The following is a 23,963-nucleotide window of genomic DNA, read 5'->3' on the forward strand; positions in this document are numbered from 1 at the left end:
CTCCGTCCCCCAGCCCTCCGTCCCCCAGCCCTCCGTCCCCCAGCCCTCCGTCCCCCCAGCCCTCCGTCCCTCCGTCCCCTTGCCCCTCCGTCCCTCCGTCCCCCCGACCCTCTGTCCCTAGTCCATCCGTCCCCCGTCCACCCGGCTCTCCGTCCCCCGGCCCTCCGACCCCCTGTCCCCCGGACCCTCCGTCCCCCCGTCCCCCGGGCCCTCCGTCCCCCGTTCCCCGGCCCTCCGTCCCCCATCCCGCGTCCCCATGGCCTTCCATCCCATGTCCCCCCGGCCCTCCGTCCCCCCTTCCTCCCGGCCATCCGTCCCACCGTCCCCCCGTCCTCCGTCCCTCTGTCCTCCGTCCCTCCGTTTCCCCTTCCCTCGTCCCCCGTCCCCGTCCCTCCATCCCCAGTCCCTCCGTCCACCGTCCCTCCGCCCCCCTTCCCCCCTGTCCGCCCGTCCACCCGTCCCTTCCTCTCCCTATCCCCCGTCCCCGTCTCCCCGTCCCCCGTCACCCCATCCCCCGTCCCCCTGTCCCTCCATTCTCCGTCCCTCCGTCCCCGCGTCCTCCGTCACTCCGTCCCCCGTCCGTCCGTCCCTGCGTCCCTCCGCCCCACTTTCACCCGTTCGCCCGTCCTCCCGTCCCTCAATCACTCCGTCACCCCGTCCACCCGTCCCCTCCTCTCCACGTCCCTCAATCCCCCCGTCCACCCGTCACCTCCTCTCCCCGTCCCCGCATCCCCCATCCCCCCGTCCCCCTGTCCTCTAGCGCCTAGGATACGACCCCTCAGCAACCCCAGTAATACCCAGGTACCTATTGTTTGCTAGGTGAACGAGGGGATCAGGACATTTAACTCATACGTCTCACCCTCTCCACGGTTTAAACCATCGGAGCAGAGTGGGTTTAGGGGTGGGACTCTGTAGGAGTGGGACTAACCATGTTGGAGTGGGACTAACCATGTTGGAGTGTGACTGACCATGTTGGAGGGGGACTGACCATGTTGGAGTGGAATTAACCATGTTGGAGTGGAACTAACCACGTTGAAGTGTGACTGACCATGTTGGAGTGGAATTAACCATGTTGGAGTGGGACTATGTTGGAGTGGGACTAGCCATGTTGGTGTGGGACTAACCATGTTGGAGTGGGGTTAACTATGTTGGAGTGGGACTAACCATGTTGGAGTGAGTCTGACCATGTTGGAGTGGGATTAACCATGTTGCAATGTGACTATGTTGGAGTGGGACTGACCATGTTGGAGTGGGAATGACCATGTTGGAGTGGGAATGACCATGTTGGAGTGGGACTGACCATGTTGGAGTGGGGTTAACCATGTTGGAGTTGGAGTGACCATGTTGGAGTGGGATTAACAATGATGGAATGGGACTAACCTTATAGGAGAGGGACTAACCATGTTGGAGAGGGACTATGTTGGAGTTCGACTAACCATGTTGGAGTTGGAGTGACCAAGTTGGAGTGGGACTAACCATGTTGGAGTGGGACTAACCATGTTGGAGTGGGACTAACCATGTTGGAGTGGGACTAACCATGTTATTGGTGAGCTGGGGTCGGTGCCGCCTGACAGTGTGGACGGCCTGGAAGACGTCCACTTCACCGTGCTGGATCACTTGCTCGATGCAAGCGTTGGCTGCACAGTACACTCCTGCGCGACTCATACCATCTCTAAGGACAAAGATTTATTAGATAATTAGCAACATTTCGGTGGAGATTCACCCATTATCAAGTCTGTGTTGAAAGGCGAGATTTGCATACAAATATGGTAAAGAATATGCAGTGGAGGAGCACTATGTTAAGCAACCGCTGAATAATGCGAAAAAATTATATAATTAAACACTGATCGTGGAGTGCAATAAATACTTAAAAAATAATCTTTCCTACGTAATATATATATATATATATATATATATATATATATATATATATATATATATATATATATATATGTTGGTAGACAGCAACCACCCAGGGAAGTACTACCGTCCTGCCAGATGACTGTGAAACAAAAACCTGTAACTGTTTTGCATGATGGTAGGATTGCTGGTTTCTTTTTCTGTCTCATAAACACGCTAAGATAACAGGGATATCTTGCTACTCCTACTTACACTTTGGTCACACTTCACAGACACGCACATGCATATATATATATACATACATCTAGGTTTTTCTCCTTTTTCTAAATAGCTCTTGTTCTTTTTTATTTCTTCTATTGTCCATGGGGAAGTGGAAAAGAATCTTTCCTCCGTAAGCCATGCGTGTCGTATGAGGCGACTAAAATGCCGGGAGCAATGGGCTAGTAACCCCTTCTCCTGTATACAATTACTAAAAAAGAGAAGAAGAAAAACTTTATAAAACTGGGTTGCTTAAATGTGCGTGGATGCAGTGCGGATGACAAGAAACAGATGATTGCTGATGTTATGAATGAAAAGAAGTTGGATGTCCTGGCCCTAAGCGAAACAAAGCTGAAGGGGGTAGGAGAGTTTCAGTGGGGGGAAATAAATGGGATTAAATCTGGAGTATCTGAGAGAGTTAGAGCAAAGGAAGGGGTAGCAGTAATGTTAAATGATCAGTTATGGAAGGAGAAAAGAGAATATGAATGTGTAAATTCAAGAATTATGTGGATTAAAGTAAAGGTTGGATGCGAGAAGTGGGTCATAATAAGCGTGTATGCACCTGGAGAAGAGAGGAATGCAGAGGAGAGAGAGAGATTTTGGGAGATGTTAAGTGAATGTATAGGAGCCTTTGAACCAAGTGAGAGAGTAATTGTGGTGGGGGATCTGAATGCTAAAGTAGGAGAAACTTTTAGAGAGGGTGTGGTAGGTAAGTTTGGGGTGCCAGGTGTAAATGATAATGGGAGCCCTTTGATTGAACTTTGTATAGAAAGGGGTTTAGTTATAGGTAATACATATTTTAAGAAAAAGAGGATAAATAAGTATACACGATATGATGTAGGGCGAAATGACAGTAGTTTGTTGGATTATGTATTGGTAGATAAAAGACTGTTGAGTAGACTTCAGGATGTACATGTTTATAGAGGGGCCACAGATATATCAGATCACTTTCTAGTTGTAGCTACACTGAGAGTAAAAGGTAGATGGGATACAAGGAGAATAGAAGCATCAGGGAAGAGAGAGGTGAAGGTTTATAAACTAAAAGAGGAGGCAGTTAGGGTAAGATATAAACAGCTATTGGAGGATAGATGGGCTAATGAGAGCATAGGCAATGGGGTCGAAGAGGTATGGGGTAGGTTTAAAAATGTAGTGTTAGAGTGTTCAGCAGAAGTTTGTGGTTACAGGAAAGTGGGTGCAGGAGGGAAGAGGAGCGATTGGTGGAATGATGATGTAAAGAGAGTAGTAAGGGAGAAAAAGTTAGCATATGAGAAGTTTTTACAAAGTAGAAGTGATGCAAGGAGGGAAGAGTATATGGAGAAAAAGAGAGAAGTTAAGAGAGTGGTGAAGCAATGTAAAAAGAGAGCAAATGAGAGAGTGGGTGAGATGTTATCAACAAATTTTGTTGAAAATAAGAAAAAGTTTTGGAGTGAGATTAACAAGTTAAGAAAGCCTAGAGAACAAATGGATTTGTCAGTTAAAAATAGGAGAGGAGAGTTATTAAATGGAGAGTTAGAGGTATTGGGAAGATGGAAGGAATATTTTGAGGAATTGTTAAATGTTGATGAAGATAGGGAAGCTGTGATTTCGTGTATAGGGCAAGGAGGAATAACATCTTGTAGGAGTGAGGAAGAGCCAGTTGTGAGTGTGGGGGAAGTTCGTGAGGCAGTAGGTAAAATGAAAGGGGGTAAGGCACCCGGGATTGATGGGATAAAGATAGAAATGTTAAAAGTAGGTGGGGATATAGTTTTGGAGTGGTTGGTGCAATTATTTAATAAATGTATGGAAGAGGGTAAGGTACCTAGGGATTGGCAGAGAGCATGCATAGTTCCTTTGTATAAAGGCAAAGGGGATAAAAGAGAGTGCAAAAATTATAGGGGGATAAGTCTGTTGAGTGTACCTGGTAAAGTGTATGGTAGAGTTATAATTGAAAGAATTAAGAGTAAGACGGAGAATAGGATAGCAGATGAACAAGGAGGCTTTAGGAAAGGTAGGGGGTGTGTGGACCAGGTGTTTACAGTGAAACATATAAGTGAACAGTATTTAGATAAGGCTAAAGAGGTCTTTGTGGCATTTATGGATTTGGAAAAGGCGTATGACAGGGTGGATAGGGGGGCAATGTGGCAGATGTTGCAAGTGTATGGTGTAGGAGGTAGGTTACTGAAAGCAGTGAAGAGTTTTTATGAGGATAGTGAGGCTCAAGTTAGAGTATGTAGGAAAGAGGGAAATTTTTTCCCAGTAAAAGTAGGCCTTAGACAAGGATGTGTGATGTCACCGTGGTTGTTTAATATATTTATAGATGGGGTTGTAAGAGAAGTAAATGCGAGGGTCTTGGCAAGAGGCGTGGAGTTAAAAGATAAAGAATCACACACAAAGTGGGAGTTGTCACAGCTGCTCTTTGCTGATGACACTGTGCTCTTGGGAGATTCTGAAGAGAAGTTGCAGAGATTGGTGGATGAATTTGGTAGGGTGTGCAAAAGAAGAAAATTAAAGGTGAATACAGGAAAGAGTAAGGTTATGAGGATAACAAAAAGATTAGGTGATGAAAGATTGAATATCAGATTGGAGGGAGAGAGTATGGAGGAGGTGAACGTATTCAGATATTTGGGAGTGGACGTGTCAGCGGATGGGTCTATGAAAGATGAGGTGAATCATAGAATTGATGAGGGAAAAAGAGTGAGTGGTGCACTTAGGAGTCTGTGGAGACAAAGAACTTTGTCCTTGGAGGCAAAGAGGGGAATGTATGAGAGTATAGTTTTACCAACGCTCTTATATGGGTGTGAAGCGTGGGTGATGAATGTTGCAGCGAGGAGAAGGCTGGAGGCAGTGGAGATGTCATGTCTGAGGGCAATGTGTGGTGTGAATATAATGCAGAGAATTCGTAGTTTGGAAGTTAGGAGGAGGTGCGGGATTACCAAAACTGTTGTCCAGAGGGCTGAGGAAGGGTTGTTGAGGTGGTTCGGACATGTAGAGAGAATGGAGCGAAACAGAATGACTTCAAGAGTGTATCAGTCTGTAGTGGAAGGAAGGCGGGGTAGGGGTCGGCCTAGGAAGGGTTGGAGGGAGGGGGTAAAGGAGGTTTTGTGTGCGAGGGGCTTGGACTTCCAGCAGGCATGCGTGAGCGTGTTTGATAGGAGTGAATGGAGACAAATGGTTTTTAATACTTGACGTGCTGTTGGAGTGTGAGCAAAGTAACATTTATGAAGGGATTCAGGGAAACCGGCAGGCCGGACTTGAGTCCTGGAGATGGGAAGTACAGTGCCTGCACTCTGAAGGAGGGGTGTTAATGTTGCAGTTTAAAAACTGTAGTGTAAAGCACCCTTCTGGCAAGACAGTGATGGAGTGAATGATGGTGAAAGTTTTTCTTTTTCGGGCCACCCTGCCTTGGTGGGAATCGGCCGGTGTGATAATAAAAAAAAATATATGTATATATGTATATATGTATATATATATATATATATATATGTATATATGTATATATGTATATATATATATATATATATATATATATATATAAATATTTATTTATTTATGTATTTTAACAAGTCGGCCGTCTCCCACCGAGGCAGGGTGACCCAAAAAGAAAGAAAATCCCCAAAAACAAAATACTTTCATCATCATTCAACACTTTCACCTCACACATAATCACCCCTCCTTTAAAGTGCAGGCATTGTACTTCCCATTTCCAGGACTCAAGTCCGGCTATATAAAAACCGGTTTCCCTGAATCCCTTCACTTAATATTACCCTGCTCACATTCCAACAGCTCGTCAGGTCCCAAATACCATTCGTTTTCATTCACTCCTATCTAACACGCTCACGCACGCTTGCTGGAAGTCCAAGCCCCTCGCCCACGAAACCTCCTTTACCCCCTCACCCCAACCTTATCGAGAGCGACCCCTACCCCGCCTTCCTTCCCCTGCAGATTTATATGCTCTCCATGTCATTTTACTTTGATCCATTCTCTCTAAATGACCAAACCACTTCAACAACCCCTCTTCAGCCCTCTGACTAATACTTTTAGTAACTCCACACCTTCTCCTAATTTCCACACTCCGAAATTTCTGCATATTTACACCACACATTGCCCTTAGACAGGACATCTCCACTGCCTCCAACCATCTCGCTGCAGCATTTACAACTCAAGCTTCACACGCATATAAGAGTGTTGGTACGACTATACTTTTATACATTCCCTTCTTTTCCTCCATAGATAACTTTTTTTTGACTCCACATATACCTCAACGCACCACTCACCTTTTTTCCTTCATCAATTCTATGATTAACCTCATCCTTCATAAATCCATCCACTGACACATCAACTCCCAAATATCTGAAAACATTCACTTCTTCCATATTCCTCTCCAATTTGATATCCAGTTTTTCTTTATCTAAATCATTTAATGCTCTCATCACCTTACTCTTTTCTATGTTCACTTTCAACTTTCTACCTTTGCACACTCTCCCAGACTCGTCCACTAACCTTTGCAATTTTTCTTTAGAATCTCCCATAAGCACAGTATCATCAGCAAAAAGTAACTGTGTCAATTCCCATTTTGTACTTGAGACCCCATAATTTAATCCCACCCCTCTCCCGAACACCCTAGCATTTACTACTTTTACAACCCCATCTATAAATATATTAAACAGCCTTGGTGACATTACACATCACTGTCTAAGACCTACTTTTACTGGGAAGTAGTCTCCCTCTCTTCTACATACCCTAACCTGAGCCTCACTATCTTCATAAACACTCTTTACAACATTTAGTAACTTACTACCTATTCCATATACTTGCAACATCTGCCACATTGCTCCCCTATCCACTTTATCATATGCCTTTTCTAAATCCATAAATGCAATGAAAACTTCCCTACCTTTATCTAAATACTGTTCACATATATGCTTCAATGTAAACACTTGATCTACACATCCCCTAATCACTCTAAAACCTCCTTGCTCATCCGCAATCCTACATTCTGTCTTACCTCTAATTCTTTCAATAATAATCCTACTGTACACTTTTCCTGGTATACTCAGTAAACTAATTCCTCTATAATTTTTACAATCTCTTTTGTCCCCCTTCCCTTAGTATAAAGGAACTATACATGCTCTTTGCCAATCCCTAGGTACCTTCCCCTCTTTCATAAATTTATTAAACAGAAATACCAACCATTCTAACACTATATCTCCTCCTGCTTTTAACATTTCTGTCATGATCCCGTCAGTTCCAACTGCTTTACCCCCTTTCATTCTACGTAATGCCTCACGTACCTCCCCCACACTCACATCCTGCTCTTCTTCACTCCTAAAAGATGGTATACCTCCCTGGCCAGTGCATGAAATTACCGCCTCCCTTTCTTCGTCGACATTTAAAAGTTCCTCAAAATATTCCCGCCATCTACCTAATACCTCCCTCTCCCCATCTACTAACTCTCCTACTCTGTTTTTAACTGACAAATCCATTCGTTCCCTAGGATTTCTTAACTTGTTTAACTCACTCCAAATTTTTTCTTATTTTAATTAAAATTTCTTGATAGTGCCTCTCCCACTCCATCATCTGCTCTCTTTTACTCTCCATATAATCTACTCTTCTTATAACACTTCTGCTTTGTAAAAAACTCTCATAAGCTACCTTTTTCTCTTTTATCACACCATTTACTTCATCATTCCACCAATTACTCCTCTTTCCTCCCGCACCCACCCTCCTATAACCACAAACTTCTGCCCCACATTCTAATGCTATTCCAACCCTCTTCAACACCCCCCACTACTCATACAGCCCACCTTTCTGCCAATAGTTATTTATATCTCACCCGAATTGCCTCCTCCCTTAGTTTATACACTTTTACCTCTCTCTTACTTGTTGTTGCCATTTTCCTCTTTTCCCATCTACCTCTTACTCTAACTGTAGCTACAACTAAATAATGATCCGATATATCAGCTGCCCCTTTATAAACGTGTACATCCTGGAGCCTACCCATCAACCTTTTATCCACCAATACATAATCTAACAAACTTCTTTCATTACGTGCTACATCATAAATTGTATATTTATTTATCTTCTTTTTCATAAAATATGTATTACTTATTACCAAACCTCTTCCTACACATAGCTCAATTAAAGGCTGCCCATTTTCATTTACCCCTGGCACCCCAAATTTACCTACTACTCCGTCCACAACATTTTTACCCACTTTAGCATTGAAATCCCCAACCACAAGTACTCAAACACTTGGTTCAAAATTCCCCACGCATTCACTCAACATTTCCCAAAATCTCTCTCTCCTCTACACTTTCCTCTTCTCCAAGTGCATATACGCTTACTATAACCCACTTTTCATATCCAACCTTTATTTTACTCCACATAAACCCTGAATTATATATATATATATATATATATATATATATATATATATATATATATATATATATATATATATATATATATATATATATATATATATATAATATATATATATATATATATATAGTATATATATATATATATATATATATATATCAATGAAACCACGACCTCACGACACACTGTCCCGCCTCAAGATTGTGCTCCTGCAAGATTGTGGAATCTTTAATACTGACGGAATTCTGCTTTGAGTGAAACACTTGCAAAGGAAACGTCATCTAGCAGGACTTTCCCGCTAGATGATTTCCTGCTTGTCAAGCCGTTGCCACAATAAAATGTCCCACTTGTGTCCTTTTACCTAACATATTGTTGGTAATTTTACCATCATTCTTATTATATATTTTGCTATGAAAGAAGCATGCTCATTCATTCCACTTACTCTCCTTATTACACTTCGACAAGACAATGTAAAACCTTCTGAATTTTTGGCAATTTCCTCGTCTTCAAACACGAGCATTATCATGCCGGAACACTCTTTTATAACTTATCTGTTCTTGAGTGATGTTGCACGTTTCATTAGCTCTCAGTCTTGCAGATTGCACTGTTGCAAGCATACTCTTGATCCTGTTCATCGAGACTGTTATTCAAGTTCCTCAAAATATTAACTCACAGTTCATCTGCGTTCTGGTGATTCATTGCTTTCTTGAAAGTAGTCCAGGTAAATCACACTTTTATCATAAGTTATTTTATTGTCATGACCCATGGGCCACAGATAATGGTCTCAGGGTCCAGTGGTTGTCACGATCCACGGGCCACAGATAATGGTCTCAGGGTCCAGTGGTTGTCACGATCCACGGGCCACAGATAATGGTCTCAGGGTCCAGTGGTTGGCCCACTGGAATACTCTTTTAGGAAAGTAAATTACTTGTCAAAGAATATTTCACATATAAAAGCCATAAGTATGATAATATCACTTTACAATTTTATGAACACACACACACACACACACACACACACACACACACACACACACACACACACACACACACACACACACACACACACACACACACACACACACACACACATACACCTGCAGCACAGCGTGAAATTTTAAAACTCCCGAAAAGCAGTTAGGTTGCTCGGCGACAGTGGAGTACTCACGGGCTGACCACCACCACAGGACCGTAGCCGGTACGTTGTCTCCAGCGCTCCACCATGTTCATCAGTTCGACGAGGGCGTTAGTGGAGGTGGGAACTTTGTGTCCTTGTGGCCAACACATGAGCTGGAAGAGATGGCAGGTCTTGGGCTCTGCCTTGATGCCTGCCATCAGCTCCGTCAGGGACACGATCTGTGTAGAATACATAATACAAAAAGTCTCGTAGTGTGTATGAGTATATACTTCCAAACTGTCTTTTTTTGCACATTAGCAACAATAAATTGGTTTGATAAGACAGTAAACGTTGTAGGAGCAATATAACAAGCCAGACAGATCCATCACTGCTGAACATCAGCTCAGTTAACACTGATGAACCACGGTACCTTCTTGCTGATTTTAAACACCCAGGAGCGGATGTTCTGGTAGTGTTGATGACTCACATGGTCGATGGTAAACACCGACCCATACTTCATGGATTTTTGTTTTTCTGGCCAAAACGGTGGGTAGTTCTGTTGCAGGGAAGGAGTGTGAAGAATTAATCAATGTATATTAAATCGGAAGGCTTTATAAAATAAAGTCATAGCATCGAAAAAAACTGTGTATACACACAGTTAATTATAATTAACTTTAGTGAAAATACAGTTTTCTCAGGTTTGGAACCTGTCGACTGCAGGTGTGCCATTAATGCTTTCGCCTATAAATCACCTATTAAGGTGAATTTAGTCCCTGAAATGGGGATTAATACCAAATGTTTTTCTCGTGAGTGTTTCACCGTATGATGCCTCTGCTGGGTCACAGTACAGTGACTGGATCACAATACAGTGGGTCACAATACAATGACTGGATCACAATACAGTGACTGGATCACAATACAGTGGGTCACAATACAGTGACTGGATCACAATACAGTGGGTCACAATACAGTGACTGGATCACAATACAGTGGGTCACAATACAGTGACTGGATCACAGTACAGTGGGTCACAATACAGTGACTGGGTCACAATACAATGACTGGGTCACAATACAGTGACTGGGTCACATTAACGTGGGTCTAACAATTCACTTATAACCCACATTAGACAATGGCTCAGCATGGACCACTGTCCATCCGAGACCATAAAGTTGCTGGACCATAAGGTTGCTGGACCATAAGGTCCCTGAACCATAAGTTTTCTGGACCATAAAGTTCCTGGACCATAAGTTTGCTGAACCATAAGGTTCCTGGACCATAAGGTTCCTGGCCCATAAAGTTGCTGGATCACAAGTTTCCTGGACCATATGGTTGCTGGACCATAAGGTTCGTCTCCTAAGTGCCACTGAAGTGGTTCTCTTGCCCTTCCACTTAAGCTGCCACACGAATGAATACGTTAAGTGACACTATAAGTGGATGGTAGGAAAAGTGAATCCCAATACTCCCTTCCTCGGATCATACCTGTTTACCTCCCATTCCTCACGCCCTGTACGACCTTTAGGGTTTAGCGCTTTCCCGTTACTGAAATAAAAATAAATGGGAGAAAAGTGCTGAGATAAAATATATGAAATTATTTCTTCCACTGATGAAGTGAGCGAAACATCAAGTGTAACTAATATTGTTGTTGTCAAATCGATGGAGGAGCGCACACCCGGAGGGGTCAAACGGCTCTTTAAAAATGGGAGATAATTGAAGTTTATCCGAGAAAAAGAGAGGTGAGCTCCAATTCCTTTGATCAAGAGCCCTTAACAGTCTCAAGGCAACTCCCTCGAAGGGGATGTGTTCAGTGGATTATTATGCAAATTTACACTAAATTCACATATATTTGAAAACACAATTTTGAGTTTTTGTTCTTTGAAAGTTAGAAATTTGCTAATAGTAATAAATTTGAAGTTTAAATTATGATTTCATGACAGACTCATACAGCAACCTAATCTAATCTAATATAATCTAACCTAACCTAACCTAATCTAACCTAACCTAACCTAATCTAACCTAACCTAACCTAACCTAACCTAACCTAACCTAACCTAACCTAACCTAACCTAACCTAACCTAACTTAAAATAACCTAACCTAACCTAACCTAACCTAACCTAACCTAACCTAACCTAACCTAATCTAACCTAACCTAACCTAACCTAACCTAACCTAAAATAACCTAAAATAATCTAACCTAACCTAAAATAACCAAACCTAACCTAAAATAATCAAACCAAACCTAACCTAAAATAATCAAACCAAACCTAAGCTAACCAAACCTAGCCTAAAATAACGTAGCCTAACCTAACCTCACCTAACCTAAAATAATCTAACCTAACCTAACCTAACCTAATCTAAACTAATCTAACCTAACTTAACCTAATATAACCTAACCTAACCTAACCTAACCTAACCTAAAATAACATAACCTAGCCTAACTGCACCTAACCCAAAATAATCTAACCTAACCTAACCTAACGTAACCTAATCTAACCTAACCTAATCTAAAATAACCTAGTCTAAGCTAACCTAATATAAAATAATCTAACCTAACCTAATCTAATCTAGCCTCTCCTAACCTAACCTAACCTAACCTAACATAACCTAACCTAACTTAAAATAACCTAACCTAACATAAAATAATCTAACCTAACCTAACCTAACCTAACATAAAATAACCTAACCTAACCTAACCTAACCTAAACCAACCTAACCTAAAATAACCTAACCTAACCTAAAATAACCTAACCCAATGTAACGTAACGTAACGTAACCTAACCTAATCTAACTAAACGTAACGTAGCGTAACGTAATGTAATGTAACCTAACCTAACCTAAAATAACGTAACGTAACGTAACGTAAATTAACCTAAAATAACCTAACCTAACCTAACCTAAGCTAACTTAACCTAAAATAACCTAACCTAACCTAAGCTAACCTAACTTACCCTAAAATAACCAAATCTAACCTAACTTAAAATAACCTAACCTAAACTAAGCTAACCTAACCTAACCTAAACTAAGCTAACCTAACCTAACCTAAAATAACTTAACCTAACTTAACCTAAAATAACCTAACCTAACCTAACCTAGAATAACCTAACATAACCTAACCTAACCTAAAATAACCTAACCTAACCTAAGCTAACCTGTCCTAACCTAAAATAACCTAACCTAACGAGATGGAACTTAATTTAACTTAACCTAACCTAACCTAGAATAACCTAACATAACCTAACCTGAACATTAAAATGGTATAAAATACCGACAGGTTGTTAGGTAAGACCTAACCTAAAATAACCTAAGCTAACCTAACTTAACCTAACCTAACCTAGAATAACCTAACCTAACCTAAAATAACCTAACCTAACGAGATGTAACTTAATCTAACCTAACCTAACCTAAGACACCCTAACTAAGCCGCCACCTGACCTGGCTTATCATAAGCTGTTTACGAATCTTCGTAACGATTTTTGTTGTTTTCTTGAGTAGGGAAAGAGATGCTGGGTAGGAGGGGAAGTTCCCTTTGGTAGGAGAGACGGGACCTTGGGGAGGGGGTAATGGGCTCTGGGGCAGGGGGAAAAAGAACTTTAGGGAGGGTGGGGAAAAGACTTCGGCAGGGCAAAACAAGGACCTTGGGTAGGGGGCCAATAGGACCTTAGGAAGGGGGGAATGGGATCTTGGGTAGGGGGAATGGGACCTTGGGTAGTGGGAATGGGACCTTGGGTAGGGGGAAATGGGACCTTGGGTAGGGGGAAATGGGACCTTGGGTAGGGGGAATGGGACTTTGGGTAAGGGGGAATGGGACCTTGGGTAGGGGGAATGGGACCTTGGGTAGGGGGAATGGGACCTTGGGTAGAGGGGAATGGAACATTGATAGGGATAATGGGACCTTGGGTAGGAGGAATTGGACCTTAGTAGGGGGAATGGGACCTTGGGTAGGAGGGAATGGGACCTTGGTAGGGGGAATGGGACCTTGGGCAGGAGGAATGGGACCTTGGGTAGGAGGAAAGGGACCTTGGGTAGGGGGGAATGGGACCTTGGTAGAGGAAATGGGACCTTGGGTAGGAGGAATGGGACCTTGGGTAGGGGGGAAGGGGACCTTGGTAGTGGGAATGGGACCTTGGGTAGGAGGAATGGGACTTTCGGTAGGGGGGAATGGGACCTTGGGTAGGGGGGAATGGGTCATTTAGTAGGGGGAATGGGACCTTGGGTAGCGGGGAATAGGACCCTGGGCAGGGAGAGAATGGGATCTTTGGGAGGGGGAATATGGGATCTTGGGCAGGGGGAAAAGGGACCTTAGGCAAGGAGAATTGGACCACGGGTAGGGGGGAAATGGAACCTTACGCAGGGGGATATATGACCTTGGGCAGGGGGGGATGGGACCTTGGGCAGGGAGGGATGGGACCTTGGGCAGGGGGGGATGGGACCTTGGGCAGGGGGGGATGGGACCTTGGGCAGGGGGAGAATGGGACCTTGGGCAGGGGGATCAGGATGGGACCTTGGGCAGGCGATAATAGAATCGTTAGGGGACACAATTATTATAATAATATAATTAAATTCCAGCAATAATAGATAATTATACAATAAGCTTTAATATGTACAATGTGTTAAGCACATAACACCTAGCTGGGAGAAACTCAGCACTCAAGGTGGCACACCTAGGAACTGGCATAGCATCAATATAAACTAAAACGTGTGTAATGAGATGCAGCATCCAGAGGAACACACCTGGGTAAGATAAATTACTTGAAAATTGCAATAGAAGAAAAAAACACAACAAGACTGAAACGGAAGACTGAGATAAAAGAATTAGATGAAAGATTTAAGTGGAAAATTTAAGATGAAATATTTAAGTGGATTAATGTTATGTCAATGGTAGACATTTACTGGAGTCTGTGTGTGACCAGAGATTCGTGAAGCTGTGGGAGTAGATTCATCTGGGAGTGAACTTGAACCTACGTAACAACAATACCGTGTAACAAAAGCCAGTGTTACTGGATCTTGGTGTTTGTTAACTGAACTTTCACTAACACTCACAGCATTATGTATGAAAAGTGCTTTAAAAACCCAAGATTAGATCCTTTCTTTACAAGTGCTAAAGTGTCTGATCTCTTGTAAATGAGAATAGACGCTCTCATTAATTTTAAATTACTAATAAATTTCTCATTAAATTATGTGAGAGATAACTAACATTAATACAATATTTGCGTACCTTTATCACCATAATAACCATCGTTAATTGCATTTTGGAGACGGGGGGGGGGAGAGAAAATTTCTCCTCTATTAAAACAATCAAAGCAAACAAATTAAGAAAAATATATTGTGAGTCTTGGCTAAAAAATAATTAATTTAATTTTATACTGAAAATAAATGCAATATGAAAAAAACAAAACTAGTTCGACCTCTCAATTTAAACACAATGAAAAATATTCCATTATGCAAGAAAAAAGTTAATGCTATTAGTTAACTGAATCACCAAAAAAAATCGTACGTGAATGGTATGCAACACCTGCAAGATGAAGACTTAAGACACACGTGCAACATCTGTGGTTCTTTAAAGAAACCCAGATGTTGCACGTGTGTCTAATGCTTCGTCAAAAAAATTATCAGCCCAAAAAATTAACATCCAAAAAATTTAACATACAGAAAATTTAACATCGAAGTATTTATTCTGTATTAACAAAAGGGGACAATTTTGGATTTGTTTGATTATTCGGTTGACTGATTATACAGACAAGAAGGCTGTTGAGGCAAGGTACGTGTCTCCCCCTGGCAAGCACCACACAGCTGCTGAGGCAGGACAGGTGTCTCCCCCTGGCAAGCATCACACAGCTGGTGAGGCAGGGCAGGTGTCTCCCCCTGGCAAGCATCACACAGCTGGTGAGGCAGGGCAGGTGTCTCCCCCTGGCAAGCATCACACAGCTGGTGAGGCAGGGCAGGTGTCTCCCCCTGGCAAGCATCACACAGCTGGTGAGGCAGGACAGGTGCCTCCCCCTGGCAAGCATCACACAGCTGGTGAGGCAGGGCAGGTGTCTCCCCCTGGCAAGCACCACACAGCTGCTGAGGCAGGACAGGTGTCTCCCCCTGGCAAGCACCACACAGCTGGTGAGGCAGGACAGGTGTCTCCCCCTGGCAAGCACCACACAGCTGGTGAGGCAGGGCAGGTGTCTCCCCCTGGCAAGCACCACACAGCTGGTGAGGCAGGACAGGTGTCTCCCCCTGGCAAGCACCACACAGCTGGTGAGGCAGGGCAGGTGTCTCCCCCTGGCAAGCACCACACAGCTGGTGAGGCAGGACAGGTGTCTCCCCCTGGCAAGCACCACACAGCTGGTGAGGCAGGACAGGTGTCTCCCCCTGGCAAGCACCACACAGCTGGTGAGGCAGGACAGGTGTCTCCCCCTGGCAAGCACCACACAGCTGGTGAGGCAGGACAGGTGTCTCCCCCTGGCAAGCACCACACAGCTGGTGAGGCAGGACACGTGTCTCCCCCTGGCAAGCACCACACAGCTGGTGAGGCAGGACAGGTGTCTCCCCCTGGCAAGCACCACACAGCTGGTGAGGCAGGACAGGTGTCTCCCCCTGGCAAGCACCACACAGCTGGTGAGGCAGGACAGGTGTCTCCCCCTGGCAAGCATCACACAGCTGGTGAGGCAGGGCAGGTGTCTCCCCCTGGCAAGCACCACACAGCTGCTGAGGCAGAACAGGTGTCTCCCCCTGGCAAGCATCACACAGCTGCTGAGGCAGGACAGGTGTCTCCCCCTGGCAAGCACCACACAGCTGGTGAGGCAGGACAGGTGTCTCCCCCTGGCAAGCACCACACAGCTGCTGAGGCAGGACAGGTGTCTCCCCCTGGCATGCATCACACAGCTGCTGAGGCAGGACAGGTGTCTCCCCCTGGCAAGCATCACACAGCTGCTGAGGCAGGGCAGGTGTCTCCCCCTGGCAAGCATCACACAGCTGGTGAGGCAGGACAGGTGTCTCCCCCTGGCAAGCACCACACAGCTGGTGAGGCAGGACAGGTGTCTCCCCCTGGCAAGCACCACACAGCTGGTGAGGCAGGACAGGTGTCTCCCCCTGGCAAGCACCACACAGCTGGTGAGGCAGGGCAGGTGTCTCCCCCTGGCAAGCACCACACAGCTGCTGAGGCAGGACAGGTGTCTCCCCCTGGCAAGCATCACACAGCTGGTGAGGCAGGGCAGGTGTCTCCCCCTGGCAAGCACCACACAGCTGGTGAGGCAGGGCAGGAGTCTCCCCCTGGCAAGCACCACACAACAAAGACAAACAAGAAGAATGGTTCACCTTTCGTCTTACTACGTGTGGTTCCCTATTTTGGTGCAGCTGAATTACTGTTTTTGCAAGACGTCTAAAATAAGACAATCTCTTGGTTAAATTCTTGGAAATGCTGGAATTTTTTTTATCACCATTGCGGACATTAGTGTTCGAAGTTCACACACATTGAATTAGAACATCTACTGCAACAGCTGCACGAAAGATGTAATTGAATATAATAGAAAGGACATGACTCACGAAATCGTAATGACGCGATTGCAAACAAACCACACCACGGGTGGGGTTTGAACCCGTGGTCAGAAAGTCTCAAAACGCGACGGTCTGGAGTTTTGAGACTCTCTGACCGCGGGTTCAAACCCCACCCGTGGCATGTTTTTTTTTTAGAAAGGACAGTTTCTAAGACATGCTTATATAGGAATCCTGTAGGGAAGAACAAGTCAATGTTTAATATATTAACAAAAATATATTTGCTTTTTCTAATATTTTAGCAAAATTTAAATGATTGAGGGAGAATATATTAAATATATCATTAACTTCGACTGTCATAATCATCCTCTGCTTTGGGAAGAAACAAACTCTTGTCCAGCTGCTGTCTGAACGTGAAGAAAATTTTGGTCTTCTAATGTGCTGCTATCTCAATCAAATTTCTGACTGAGGATCATAATTAGACACAACTTATTTTGTTGGGCTCTTGTTTGTGAGAGTAGAATCAAAGATACAATAAAAGTTAAGCAAAATACTGAAACTTGCTGAGTGAAGGAATCTGACAAAGAACTTCTGCCAGCAGGAATGAGCGTTGGGTAAATGAATATATATGCAACTTAACGAAACAGTAATTGGGGCAAGATTGCGTTCACAAGGGTCGTTGTCAAGCCAATACATCCATTACATGGACGATGCCTTCATAAACGTTGCGTTAAGTTTAATACGTGTCCATATACCCAACTCTGGTTGGTATTACTGCCAGTAATGATGCAGGAAGGGATGTCTAGCCAATGCACTAAAAAGTCTGGAAAAAAAAGACTATCGGGAATTCATTTGTCTTTGTAATGTGAAATTTTATTCATTTAAATAAAAAGTGAATAAAAGGCATACATAACTAGCAACAATATGATCAAAGTTCCATCACCAAACATTGATAAAAAACATCCAAGAGTAATGGGCTGTGTTGCTTATATTCATATAAGGAACACGACTCACTGTGGGAAGTAATAATGGAAATAATATCTTATTAATAGGTGAAAACACACCAAAATATTTTCACATCATGTATTCCAAGTGTCAATTCAATGAGCAGGTAAGGTAAGGGTGTCTCTTAACACATTAACTTAATATAGAGCATTCATACCACAACGTTTGTGGGGTTACACAGTAACACCACAGCAGTACAATCATGGTCAAAAACCAGAGACCAAAGATCTCCAATGGTCTGGGACGTGGGCCACTCCGTCACAATGTAGTCTCGTGGGTGGGTGTAACCCTGCAAAGAGGGGACCAATCTCCTTGGGCACTGCAGCAGTGTCTTGCTAAAGAAATATCAATCATATAGAACTAGAGTGCTTACAACGTTCTGGACGTGGCTGTGTTGGCGAACCAGGAAAACAAATGAAAAATCAAGACAGAATAAGGATTCAAGTCCTACGAAACAAATTTGTTTTTCTCAGATTGTATGACAATAATAAAAGAAATGAAGCCGAAGATCAGTTGTAAACACTGTAGCTGTACACTGAGTGTGAGGCTGGACGTGAGTGCATCTTAAAACACGAAGGCAGGTATCCAAGGTACTCCAAGTTAAGAGGATGTTTAAGAAAAGCATCAGCAGATATAGAAATACTTATACCATATAACGATGATATGAATAATATAAACATATCTCAATACTGATGGCATTATAGTTATTAAACCTTGCCTACGTGGGATATATATGTGTATATATATGTGTGAATATATATATATATATATATATATATATATATATATATATATATATATATATATATATATATATATATATATATATATATATATATATAACCATGTTCATAATACATAAAGTATTTCCTGCTATTCTGCTGTTGCTTTACAAATATGGTGTTTAAAAAAGTGTTTTGATGGCAGAAATTTTACACACAAAACCTTTATTTTCTCGTGTACATCCCTCTGTTCCTGCGGATTAAACTCTTTTTATTACCATGGTAACATCAAAACACTTTGTTAAAGATTATATAGCGAGAATTAAGATTAACATTTCAAGAGCACTGGGTTTGCTAAGCATCTTACCGAGGCCTCCAGGGGTGAGGGTTGACACAGGACTACGACGGAGGTCACCTCGTGGTCATACACGAGAGACCAAAAGTCGGAGATGGTTGACTTCAGAGGCCACTCGGACACTATGTATTCACGTGGCCTCAAGTACCCCTTCGGAGTCGCCACAAAACACGTGCGGGAAAAGGCATGGGGGGCAAGATGAGGTCAAGAGGGTCAGAGAGATGGGAAGGGTGGTGACTCACAAGGTGACTTGAGATGGGGAGGGTGGTGACTTACAAGGTGACTTGAGATGGGGAGGGTGGTGACTTACAAGGTAACTTGAGGAGATGGGGTTCTAACCTAAGGTGTGCATGGTGCTTTCTCAAACTTGTTGGGATGCAACGGGAAATACTTCAAAAATGGCAAACAAAAGTTTTTCCATTAACTTTAAAAAAGCACAATGGATGCAAAAATCAATGAAGCACAGACAAAAAAGACAAAAAAAAAATAAACATGCGTAGAATAAATGGGAGTTCGAAAACAGTGGCATTTAAAAAAAATTGTGGTTACTGTGATATGTGAAGAGGTTGAAAACTGCCTCTGTGGATGTCTAAAGTAACTTACAATTAAAGAGAAAATACTATACTTGCACTACATATGACAGTATATATTATATTACATATAACACTTAACTGGCACATTGAAAATTACTATAAGGGAACAAACTTTTACAATATTATATCAGATGCATAAATTTATACAAATTTAAGTTAATTTTAAAGATCATCAATTTACCATATATAAAAAAATACTGAAATAATATTGATAGAATTACTTGACAGAGCTTCTAAAGAGCGAAACGTAGCAGCAATAAAATATCTCATTAGCTGCACACGTGTCCTTTTACCTAACAAATACTGAAGCTAAGACACTAGCATATACTTACATCAACACAAACTGCGTTAATATAATCAGTATTGGTGTTACCCTGGAACGACGTGATGTACGGTCTGAAGTTGTCAGCTGTCAACAAGCATAAACTCAGGTTAGATTTTCTTTTGGCTTTAAATTTATGATAGATTTTCTGTTCATCATAATTTAAAAGCACATACAAAAATACCGTGAGATACATTATATCAGATATTGTAGATAACTGTGGTAAAAAAAAAAACACGCATGTTAAGTTGTGATTATTTAGCAGAATGGTATCTTAGTCTGACAGTCTTGAAGAAAACGTTTCGCCACAAGCGGCTTCTTCAGCTTGTATGGCGAAACATTTCCTTAAATAGAGAGAGAGAGAGAGAGAGAGAGAGAGAGAGAGAGAGAGAGAGAGAGAGAGAGAGAGAGAGAGAGAGAGAGAGAGCAGTATGGCAGTCCTTCCATCTTTGACAAACCAAGTCAGTATCTGAGCTCAGCACTCTTCTTCTTCTTCTTCTTCTTCTTCTTCTTCTTCTTCTTCTTCTCCTTCTTCTTCTTCTTCTCCTTCTTCTTCTTCTTCTTCTTCTTCTTCTTCTTCTTCTTCTTCTTCTTCTTCTTCTTCTTCTTCTTCTTCTTCTTCTTCTTCTTCTTCTTCTTCTTCTTCTTCTTCTTCTTCTTCTTCTTCTTCTTCTTCTTCTTCTTCTTCTTCTTCTTCTTCTTCTTCCTCTACTTCTTCTTCCTCTTCTTCTTCCTCTTCTTCTTCTTCTTCTTCTTCTTCTTCTTCTTCTTCTTCTTCTTCTTCTTCTTCTTCTTCTTCTTCTTCTTCTTCTTCTTCTTCTTCTTCTTCTTCTTCTTCTTCTTCTTCTTCTTCTTCTTCTTCTTCTTCTTCTTCTTCTTCTTCTTCTTCTTCTTCTTCTTCTTCTTCTTCTTCTTCTTCTTCTTCTTCTTCTTCTTCTTCTTCTTCTTCTTCTTCTTCTTCATCTTCTTCTTCTTCTTCTTCTTCTTCTTCTTCTTCTTCTTTTTTCTTCTTCTTCTTCTTCTTCTTCTTCTTCTTCTTCTTCTTCTTCTTCTTCTTCTTCTTCTTCTTCTTCTTCTTCTTCTTCTTCTTCTTCTTCTTCTTCTTCTTCTTCTTCTTCTTCTTCTTCTTCTTCTTCTTCTTCTTCTTCTTCTTCTTCTTCTTTCTTCTTCTTCTTCTTCTTCTTCTTCTTATTCAACAGAAAGCGAGATAATGGTCAACATTAGAAGGAACATTTACTCTCCTCATAGAAAATAGATTAAATTCCAAAAATGGTGAGAACATCACAACGACCCGTGCATATGGTGATGTACATACACTGTGGGTATCACCACACCCTGTACAACCACGGTCCACATGTCGAAATGAAATAAAGTATATAGATGATGGTGGCCTCTAGGAGATGGTGGTAAAGGAAGGATCTCAAAGGGGAGCAGAGAATTAGACCATTAAAGAGCTATCCAGATAGTTGTTACTTTTATCGTTTTTTAACCATCAGGACTTCATAAAATAAGGTTAATTTATCCCCGTCGTCCTATACAACCCTGAATTTCATGCTGCGGATTAAGACATTTAATGTGTAAACAAAAACTTGAGAGAAAAAGATCAACACATCTTTCATATTTGCAAATAAGTCACCAGCAGGACAATTATATAAATTAATAATGATAATAATTAATAATTAATAATAATAATAATAATAATAATAATAATAATAATAATAATAATAATAATAATAATAATAATAATAATAATAATAATAATAATAATAATAATAATAATGAATAATTGTCTGCCTTACAAAAAATACTTCAGAATGCTTTATTTAGTATATAAGTGAAAAAGGATGATTATATTCACTGGGCGATCTTTTACCCCCAAAATGTTGCTAGAAAACCGAGATATCAAATTAGTTTCTACCTATAATATTTATAACTGTAATATTTCTCCTGGAGGGTCAGTACCGGCTGTCGATATATTATATGCGGAGGCTAACACCTCAAGGTGACCCCGAGGCTGCCACTTCGACTGTCTTCATCTCAATAGGTATTTCTCCCTCCTCTCCCTCTGTTTACCTTACAGAAGACAGCCTACGACGCACGCCGAAATATTGCGTCTTGTCTTCCTGATTTTTTTTTGCGACAATGGAATAAACATGTACTCACGGGGAACGCAGAGAACATTACGGTTTTTGACTCTGTTGTCTGCGCGATGGCCGCCGGCGCAGTCACCGATGGTGAATCTCGGTGTCATCTTGCATATTTTCTGAAATATTCGAAAGAAAGGAAATTAAAATATAATTATTTGATCCTATGTTTTAATCGTTTTAGTGAATGTGATAATATTGCTGTACTATATATATATATATATATATATATATATATATATATATATATATATATATATATATATATATATATATATGCTCTGATGAAAAATAATGGAACTGAAATTCGTATGCTTAAGGGAAATCAATTTAATCCTAAATAACAGGCATAAAACCCAATGGTTTAATAATTTGTCTTCTGCCATGTTTATATGGGATCGTTTTGCAATACAAATTATTGCTCACTTTTACCTGTGTTTGCTATCTCTACAACATAGACAAAAGCAATACGGTAACAATTAATACATACCTTTGAAATGTGATAATAACGCCATGGCCGGAGGAAGCACAAGAATGTAGAAAGAAAATAAAATGAAAACAATCTCCATCTCTCACTCACCACAGAACTTAACGAGTGAAGGAACTACGTAAGCTATGGATCCCAGGTATGTGTACCAGGCAAGTTGTGCCTCACCATATTAATGGTGCACGTTACCGACAAGTCGATGAATGAGACACACGTGCAATATTCGGGTATCTTTATCGCTCGTCAATAAAAATACCCACATAAAGCGTATGTGTCTCACTGATCACTTTGTCTCACAAACCAAGAAGAGGACAACAACACTGGCGGAGTTCAGATAAAGTGATGGGTAGGTGGTTTGCATGTAGCATCCTCAGCTTCCAAGAAAGTCTGAAACACTGCACCACATACTAGAAGACTGGTACGGAAATCAGAAGAAGTAGATTAGATTAATGACAGAGTCTGGAGAGAGAGAGAGAGAGAGAGAGAGACAGAAAGAGAGAGAGCAAATTCTCAGTAAGATTTATTCTTATAATATATCCCACATTGTTTCCGATTAGTGTTAACGACATACCGGAAGACTTTATAAGTAGTCTAAACTTGAACAGATTATAAACAGATTACAACGGCAGAGTGACCTCAAGAGACCACGGCAGAGGTTAAGCTAGCGGCTACTGGAGTCCTGCTCAGGCAGAGCAGACACTGAACGCTGGAAAAAAGAAACCGCAGACTGTATCATGTGAGTAACGCTGCGAAGAAACTGGAGATAGTGTACCATTTGGATGAGAGTTGGGAAAACACTGCAGACATCCCACCAGTTGGGTCAACGCTGGGAAGAGACTAGACATTGCACTGAGACTGAAGACGCTGGTAAAGGTGATTACAAACATACAGGTGCAGATTAGCTCATAAAGTGAGATCAACACACGGACGTACCCTCAATGCAACGCTAGAAGTATCAGGAATAAATAAAGTTAGCGGAAATACATTTAAATTTAATATTTTGTAGGTAGAGTATTCCAGAAAGGATACTCACGAAGAAGGGGCATAAAGGAAACAAATTTGTGTATATCTGTGGTCATATTGCGTATGGTACACGAGCACAAGTAATGTTTTCAATAGCTTCATATCTAATGTAAAATACACATAAGTGAGTATCAAAGTGGTGAGTGGTGGATTGTTTACAGCGGTTAGTCAATTGGCAGTGGTCAGTCAACATCTTTCTGTCATTACTCAGCCACTTGTCTTCACCACAATTTCTTT

General features: G+C 41.8%; 1 protein-coding gene across 5 annotated transcripts in view; it reads right to left on the reverse strand.

Moving 5' to 3' along the window:
- Ptp36E (protein tyrosine phosphatase 36E) overlaps positions 1-23,963 on the reverse strand; it is a 360,518-nt gene that overhangs the window by 4,910 nt on the left and 331,645 nt on the right. For 3 of the 5 annotated variants that reach the window (XM_053777135.2, XM_053777137.2, XM_053777139.2), the window contains 6 exons: positions 22,236-22,335; positions 20,083-20,159; positions 19,170-19,307; positions 10,025-10,150; positions 9,646-9,833; positions 1,537-1,672 (listed from right to left, as the gene is read on the reverse strand). In XM_053777135.2, coding sequence (XP_053633110.1) covers positions 1,537-1,672; positions 9,646-9,833; positions 10,025-10,150; positions 19,170-19,307; positions 20,083-20,159; positions 22,236-22,335 — 765 coding nt within the window. Of the gene's footprint in view, positions 1-1,536; positions 1,673-9,645; positions 9,834-10,024; positions 10,151-18,237; positions 18,370-19,169; positions 19,308-20,082; positions 20,160-22,235; positions 22,336-23,963 lie in introns of all 5 variants that reach the window. The other 2 variants (XM_053777136.2, XM_053777138.2) reach the window with 1 other exon arrangement.

The sequence above is a fragment of the Cherax quadricarinatus genome, chromosome 21 (assembly GCF_038502225.1).
Source record: "Cherax quadricarinatus isolate ZL_2023a chromosome 21, ASM3850222v1, whole genome shotgun sequence".
Lineage (NCBI taxonomy): Eukaryota > Metazoa > Arthropoda > Malacostraca > Decapoda > Parastacidae > Cherax > Cherax quadricarinatus.